Source organism: Pyxicephalus adspersus, chromosome 8 (genome assembly GCF_032062135.1).
Source record: "Pyxicephalus adspersus chromosome 8, UCB_Pads_2.0, whole genome shotgun sequence".
In the NCBI taxonomy this organism is placed as follows: domain Eukaryota; kingdom Metazoa; phylum Chordata; class Amphibia; order Anura; family Pyxicephalidae; genus Pyxicephalus; species Pyxicephalus adspersus.
Genome location: NC_092865.1, coordinates 30,290,478 through 30,299,317, shown reverse-complemented (window position 1 = coordinate 30,299,317; position 8,840 = coordinate 30,290,478). Strand labels below are relative to the sequence as shown.

The following is an 8,840-nucleotide window of genomic DNA, read 5'->3' as shown; positions in this document are numbered from 1 at the left end:
AAACGCTCCCATAACAGGATGCTACCACGCCCATGCTTTGCTATTGGTTTTCCTTAGATGATGAACTGTATTGGATTGCTGTTAGATGTACCATTTGCCTTTAAGGCCAATCGGGCTGAATTTTCAATATATCTGGCCATAACACCTTTTTCTGCTTGGCCTCAAAATCTTCAAGGTACATTTTGAAAAAGCTCAATCCAAGACTTCTTCTTGAGAAGCGACAACCCTCTCGCACAAACCAAATTTGTGGAGCACTATGTGGAGTGATGTTATATGATCACAATGATCATTAGTGTCCTGTAACTGCGACAAACTTTCCATAGGCCTCACTGACCATTTTCCTCCATACTTCCCTATGCACTTTGGAAGGACAACCTAATACAATGAGGGTCCTAGTAGTACCAAACAGTTTCCACCTCTCAATTATAGACTTTATGGTGCTCCTGAGGATTGATAAGGCTTTTTTTTTTTTTTGGTATCCATCTGCTGACTTAGGCTACGTACACACGTTCAATAACTGGAAAGGATAATTCAAAAGACTGAATACAGCCCCATTCGGCTCTTTGGAGAGGGCAGGGGGGAGAACGACGTAGCGGCACCCCACTGCGCTTACTTCCCTTCACTTACATTACAATCACTCGCTGTTTATGGGTCTGCCAAAACAGATCCATGAATGACGTCAGCAGAGCACTGTAGACACGCCAGATTCTAGTCCAATACCAGCCTTGAAAAAATAATCGGACAGGAATCATCTGATGTGTATACGTAGCCTTAAGCCTGTCCACAATTTTATCCTTGAGATCTGTTCACAAAGCCTTGCCATCACAGGCCATTGTTTGCTTTTAGTTACGCTACCAAGCACTGCAACTGTCCATTATTAGCGTTTTTTTGCTGAACCAATCTAAACGAGTACAAATGATGATGAGTGGAAACCAAATACACAGCTTGTTGTGCAACTGAGAAACAGATTGGTTACACTGGATTAAGTTTATTTAAAAAAGTAATTTTAGGAGGGGGGGGTGAGCCTTTATCCATGCTTATGTTATTTTTATTTTTCACGAACTGTTCCTCTTATATCTTTTACTTTTATGTTATAAGTTGCATTGCGTAGAAAAATTTATTTTTTGTGTTTCCTTATTTCAGGCTGCAAAGCAACAAAATGTGAATATTTGAGGTAGTAAGGAAAGGACTGCAAGTGCAAAAAATGGACACAGCATCAAAAACAAAGAAATAGCAGCTCACATTTTTTTATTCCTAAAATGTTTAATCTAATGTAGGAATAGAGCCCTAAATAGGAAATGATGAGGTTTATCCTTTAATCTAAAATAAAAAATTCGGTTTTCTCATCACTGTTCTAATAAATGTCACATTATTTTTATCAAATGGGCCCAAAACAATCCCTGCTGGAAGAGGCTACACATAACGATTCTTGGAAACTGGACACATTTTCTTATTTGTTAACAAACAGATAACATTACATTCAGAACATTTTTGTTGTGATCTTTTAGTTATTTGCTTAATCTGTATAAGCCATGGACCATATAATCAACATGTCATCCTACATTTTGTTAAGCCAACAAGCCAATGAGATTCCTAATGATATGCAAGGCGTTTTGAATCCAAGGATGTTTTTGTTCAATCACAAAGGCAGTTTTGGCTAAAATGAGCACATACTTGTATATATTTAGTTTAAAGTAAACAGCAAATATTTGTCACAAATCAACAAATAGTAAAATCTGCCTTTTCCCCACAGGGTTGTTGCCATGTTTGGAAGAGGCTTTTCTGATTATTAGGTCAAACCAAGACATAAAGAACTCTATAAAACAAATAATATCTGCAAGCAATGATAAACAATGGGAAAATCACTCATTAGGGATGCAATTTTACTTCCAAAAATAACTTTATATTCCAGTAACACCGTCTAAGCCAAAGCCAATTAAGCAATACATCTATCAGAATGCACGAGACAATACGTACTCCTGCGGTTGAAAACCTGAGGAAGCGAGAGTAATGAACAGTCTTCAGCAACTCAGCGCCATTCCCAAAGCGACAGGCAGCACGAAAAGCAACCAACATGCCTACAGAACAGGTCAATAAAAGAGGCACAGAATTAGGAAAAAGCTGTAATTGAGATGTTGCCATATTAACATTGATGATACAATGAAAGGCTGGAAGAATTATTGGAGGATTTAGAGTAAATTGATGACTACTGCAGTAAAACACACCAGTTCCATTACTGTATCTGGGAACACCATGTAACCATGCAAACAGCAAACATGACCTCTTGCCTTTATGTATCCTTTATTTAAAAGTTGTAATTGCAGTCCCAGACAACTGTAAAGAATGCGTTTCTTACATTCAAGATGTGAGCAGTCTGCACTGTACACAATAGAAAGCAACATGACTGCAGGCTAGGACTAAAACTCCAAAAAGAGGACAAATTACTGTCACTGAAAAACAATCTTTTATTATTCTTTGAGCTGTTTTGATCTATTAAGAGGGCAAGGACAAGCAATCAGTACTCCCCAGCAGTCATTCCTAGTCTTTCATCTGTCCACCCAGGTGGATTGACATACGACGTCAGGAGACTCTTGGGTGTCAGGGGACCCTGTACATGTGCTAGATAGGAGAGATCATTGCAGAAGGGACATCTCCTTCCCTCTTCTGTAATAATGACCAGCCTGATCATATATTTTTAAAAGAGGAACTTTAGTTCAACTTTAGGAATTCATATAATCAGAAACTGACAGCTGCTCCATGCCCAATTTCACATCCATTTGTCTTCAGAGGTCTTTATTTTCTTTCTCCACCAAGTTCTGCAGTCATGTAGCTTTCCACATTGTACATCAGGCTATAGACAGGATAAATAAAAACCAAACAATGTTACCAACAACAGTGGTCAAAGGACATTTAAATAAAAGGCAGAGGTAATATTTTTCAAATGTCCTTCTTGCATATATTAAAAAGCCAATGTGTTTTAAAACTGCATGCATCCCTTAAATTACAGTATGCTCATGTATTTATCCTCAGTGGAACTAGTAGCCAATGATAAAAGCCAATAAATATTTGGGGGTGCATTGGCTACCCTCCTCTTGTTTCAGCAAAATGTTTAGCCTTACAATATTGTCAATTTCAAATTAACTACTAAAAGCAGATTAACAGAAATCATGCAACAGTATAATTCCAACGGAAGGCAAGAACAGGGAAAGGAGTCTCAGGTAGGAGATACAGTAAAGCATTCTGAAGAAGAAATTGTAGGCCATAAGATTGCTGCAGAGGCACTACTGTATGTTTAGTCAATCAGATTTGGGAAAACTAGACAATAGCTGAACCCACTGGAAAACATGCGATTTCAGGTTTACAGAAACAGACATCAAATTAAAGGAAGAGAACATCAACCACGTAAAGTAAGTTTCCTATAGGAAACCTCTGTCAAAAATTTACCAAATCACTGTACAAGTATAATACATGCAGATTAATAAAGGAAAATTCCAATTATTTTTTTAAACCACCTAAAAGAAACTACAAAAGAATCACAACAAAGTCAAAGCTTTTGTTAAATGTGACTACATACTTCTGCAAATTGTCATTTTAAGAATTGTAGGATAAGAATTTGGAAAAGTTAGGATATTAATAAAATACTGTTGTCATGTTTGCTAAAAACAGAAATATGACATTTGTTTCATATTACAACCAGAATTGGTGCTTTTAGTAAAAACAAATCCTTTCATTACACAATAAATTGTAAACAGTAATAACAAAGCATAAATCTACATTTCATAAACAAAAACAGCAAAGGATCTGCAATACAATTTGCTCGAATCAAATACCAATTGTGCACCATGCATGTTAGTGCAAGAAGATTTGCAGGACTAATCATTTTAAACATTGGACATAAAAGTGAGCACACACCAAAATATCAGAATATCTGAGCACATACAAAAATAGGCCCTTAAGCTGCGTACACACTTGCAATTTTTGTCGTTGGAAAGGATCTTTCACGATCCTTTCCAACGACAAGGGAGTGCACGATGCATGAACGGTGCTGTACATACAGCACCATTCATGCTCTATGGAGAGGGGAGGGGGAGAGCGACGGACCGGCACCCTGCTGCGCGCTCTCCCCCTTCCCTTTCATTAGGATCGGTCGTCGTAAATCGTCCGTAGATCTGGCAGGTCGGTCGTTCGGACGATGGACTACACCGACTGTACACAAGGCAGATTTTCGCCTGATATTTGGCCGATGCCGATTATCGGGCGATAAAAATCTGTCGTGTGTACGTAGCTTTACTCTTCAAGTAGAGTGAAATGATTGAGAGAATAGTTATAGAATGTATTCACCTTCAAGGTGACACGAGACAGCAAAGAGTGATTGTATGTATGTTCCTGGTGATATGTTGCTGATTTCTATACTGCCCGTACCAGGATTTCTCTGTCACATGAAGGGGTGTTTAAACAGCCACAATTACAGGCTGAAGTGTTCAAATGAATGAATGTTACCACTATGGACTTATGAACCCTTACTGCCCCCCACCAACAATCATCCAGAAGTAGGAAACCTGCCAGCAAACTGTCCAGACCAGTGAGTTCTCTTTTAGTATGAGAGTTTATTGAGCCACGGTCCAAAAAACAGACCTGAGCTCTAGGTTTTGGAACTCTGTAAGTGACGTCTCATATAAAAGCAGATGCTATCCTTCATTCCTGGAATGTGGGTGAGCCCTCAACATTGACTGCAGAACCAGCGATCATATATTGTACCTGAGGGGAGGGAGGGTGAACAAAATAATTGGGTGACTAGCATTCAGCTTTAGATGGAATAGTAGAATTACTTATGTTTGCAATGTTACCTGCCAAGGAATTGTAAGATTGGTCAACCATTCTTCTGAGAACAACCTGCCTACATTAACGTGCTTTATTTTTTCCGGCGACTATTTACTTGTTAAGTTAGGGTACCATGGTAAGTTAGGCTAGGTACACAGTGCAATAATTATCGATAGAAAAACAACGATTAATGACCGATCGACCATTATTCACGATTATTTTGAGCGATCGTATTGTGCACGATTCTGTAACAATACGATTGTTCAATCATAATCCACCAATAATGTACACACACTAGATAGGATCGTTTGAACAATGCAGGAAGTGACATGTACTGGAGAAAGTGTACAGCAGAACAATCCACAATCACTGAACAACCGTACACAATAGATAGCGAACGATCGTAGCCCAATCAGATCCGCCGGGACAGTGGTTCGTTTCCAGTGACATTCCTCGTTCATCAGCGTCGTTGTGCACTTTTTTTGTTATTGATATGGGACGAACGGTCGTTAATCCTTTGTTTCCCACAACAATTATTGCATGTGCGTACATTACAATGTAAGATGTACACACTGCAATCATAAAAGAAATGTTTAGATTTGTGCATTAAACCCACAGAACTATGTGCGGCTTTATTCTTTCACATTATTGTGCATGCATTAACACAAAAGATAGAATACATAGGGACATGTCTATTTATATATATATTGATTTATTCTTTTACAGGCTGTTCAGTCATTGGCCTATGTTTTTCTGTAAAACACAGGAATATTTATCCTTCCTGCCCAGCCCTTCTGGCCTAAAGTAAGCCACCCGTCTCTTCCACATGCCCTCCCATCTGAAAGTGAAGAATGAGCAGACCAGCACTTGTACTGATTAACCTTCACAATTGTTTTGAATGTAATGTGCTGGCATCAGCAGCGACAGGGTAATAAAGGTTAATAAAATATACACAACTTGTGTACTGATCCTAACTCAGCCAGACTGGTTGGAAATATTTCACGGATGATTTCACATACTGGGGATAGAGAAACAAGCCAATCGAGTCTACCGAATCTAATTACAATGACTTGAGGCTATTCTACCATGAAAGCAGACATATGAGATTCACATGATCTGTATTTGCCATCAATGTACAGTATGTGAAGGATAATGCCAGAGCAATCATTCACACAGACACACAAAATACAAACACAGGAAATGTCTACAGAATATAACCTAGGACTGCAAGACAACCAGGCAGAACATTGAACGGGCATCAATGATTTTAAGACAGAATTAGGGTCCAGAATGGAACCCAGGGGCCCTGTTCCTATCTGTGTATTATTATTAATACTTCAGTAGGAGTTGTTTTACTGCAGAAAATAAAAGTAAATTGTTGTATAGTCCTGTAATATTATTAGTAATACTTCACACAACCACCGGTAACAAACTCTATTGAACACAGCAAAGGAAGGTTTCACTAATTACCCCTTAAAGTAGCACCGCCAAGGAAAAGTTAGAACCTCAGTTATGGAGATTCCCCATCGCTTCCTGTCCTTGTGATATAACAAAAACAGATAAATCTCCTAATGGGGTCACAGAACCCCTACACAAACATGGCAGAGATTCTAATGCCATTCCACAAAAAAAATATTTTACTGCTTTTTCAGTGGTCAAGTCACTCAACAACTCCAACTCTCCGTTCTTTGACACATAGGGCCTGATTTATTAAAGCTCTCCAAGACTGGGAAAGATATACTATCATTGGAGAACCTGGGCCATCCAGCCAACCTGGAATGAATCTGGTCAAAGATTGAAAACATTTGTCAACTAATAACAAAAACCTTTAAAGAAATGTATTTCAGGATTGCTGGATCACCCAGATACTCCCATGATAGTCTATCCTCCAGTCTTTCAATAAATCGGGCTCATAGAAAAGACTGCTGCTATGAACAGGTCTGTTGATCTTCAGATTTGTATGAAAAGATTCATATAGTTGTGAGTAGGTGAACTCAGGATAGTGAAGAAGCCACTAAAATAACCCTTCCAGACCCTCCTAATCCAAAGATCTGGCTGCACTGCATAGAGGTGCAAAGTGTGTCACAAGCGCTCTGATATCCTCCTTGGCCAACAGGGGCCCCAAAACAGTCCTGCACAGGGGCCCGCTATGGGCTACACCCATCACTGACTATACACTAGACCTTTCCTCCATCTCATCTATCCCCTATATCATGTCACGCCTGTGTCCTGTACACCAAAATATACTGCTCACAATCAGACAACGCATGGGTAGCACAACTCCCCACACTGGGCTCTTCCACCATTACTACACTATATAACAAACCTTCTATTACTAGTACATGAATCTGATTGTATATACCTCCCTCTGCTTTTTAAACCATTCTGTATGCAATATCTACTTCTTTACCAACATTCCTTCTAGAACACTGTTCTTCTACAGGTAGTCCCCGGGTTACATACAAGATAGGGACTGTAGGTTTGTTCTTAAGTTGAATTTGTATGTAAGTCGGAACAGGTATATTATTTTAATAAATGTAATTAGGACAGAGGTTTGTCTCAACATAATATTAAGCTGTGTGGTGTCAGTTACTGTATACAATCCTCACTGTGAGGTAATCACAAACAAAGCAAAAAAAAAATCTTTATGGAGCCTAGACATTCATTAACTTCTGGAGCAAGCTGTGCTTTAATATGCAAAAAGAAATGACTGCAGACTTTGTCTTGGTCATTAAAGAGTGCCAGTCAGCCAGCCGGCAAGGTGCCAGTCAACCAGGAGCTTGATTCTGAGTCCGGGCTGAATCGGAAGAGGAACAACTCCGGATATAAATGCAATATGTCAGAATAGTTTCATAATAACAAATGATTTCTTTTATTGTACTACCAACCTCCAACCCATCCCCAGTGTCCCCATCAATGTCTGTACAGTTCATGTCACCGCCATAGTTTGTATTCCTCCTTCTCTCCTTAGCCAATCACAGAGCATCTTGTATTCTGTAAACAGGCAGTGATTGGCTAAGAAGAGAAAGGGGAATACAAGCAATAACAGTGACATCATTGAATGGTAGCCAATGATCTCCTGGTTGGATTGATGGATGTATAGCTTCACCAATAAATGAGGGATTTTCAGCAAAATGGACAGTGCAGGGACACCAGAAGAGATAAGTTGTTTTGGATTCTTTATTCCTTTTTAGCTGGAGTTGTTCTTTAATAGAATAATAAATATGGAGAAAAAAACTCTGCATGCAGCATGCTAGATCCAATCCTCTAAAATAACCCAACACTGTGGAATTATCACTACAAACACTGAAATTTGTTCCCACTATAAAAGGAGAGCACGTCCCCCAGCAATGTCCTATCTGCTATGTGTCTAATACCCCTTATGTGGCCCCTGAGAACATTTCACAGCTTCTGCTGACAAGAAAGGTTGTCCAAACCAGAGCCAAGCACTGAGCTATTCCTGCTCATTCTCTGTGTGAGGGAATGAAACTACTTACTGGCCACGTCTGCTTTGACAGAATCTAAACTGAACAATCTGCGTCCTTCTGTCCCTGACAACTTCACTGACCAGCATGAAAGGAAAGGGAGGGCTGAGTCAGTGGACAAGCTTGTCTCCGCCTACCCACAGAAAAGAAAAAAAGGTGATTGGAGGAAGCAATGAATGACACAACCATACGCCAATAGAATAAAGCTCAGTTATGGGCAGCTACCCTCCCATTCCTCAGTTTATTTTCTGTCGCTTCCATTGGAGAATGATCATTGTTTGACAGAGTCAACGACCAATTACACGTGGAATTCATCACAAATGGCGCTTCTATTGGCCAGGCATTGTAGAGGCAAGGTAGTCTGTCAGGCAGTAGGAAGCAACAGCTGACAGGCCAAGAAAAGAGGCGGATGGGGTAGATGGGAACATGTAAGTATAATGGCTTTTGGTATGTCTGTGTGTCATGGGCTGTCTATGGCTGCTTGTCATTGTTATATCCTGAGCAGGCATGGTGTGTACACATCTCTATGGTGGC

At 39.6% G+C, this 8,840-nt stretch overlaps 1 protein-coding gene across 2 annotated transcripts in view; it reads right to left on the bottom strand.

The window, feature by feature from the left end:
- The window catches only part of KYAT3 (kynurenine aminotransferase 3), a 33,273-nt gene extending 24,835 nt beyond the window's left edge, over positions 1-8,438 (bottom strand). Inside the window, exons 1-2 of one of the 2 annotated variants that reach the window (XM_072419912.1) lie at positions 8,319-8,366; positions 1,978-2,078 (exon numbers count right to left, since the gene is read on the bottom strand). In XM_072419912.1, the coding sequence (XP_072276013.1) occupies positions 1,978-2,076 (99 nt within the window). In that variant the 5' untranslated portion in view covers positions 2,077-2,078; positions 8,319-8,366. Of the gene's footprint in view, positions 1-1,977; positions 2,079-8,318 lie in introns of both variants that reach the window. The other variant, XM_072419911.1, reaches the window with a different exon arrangement.
- Positions 8,439-8,840: the final 402 nt, after the last annotated feature.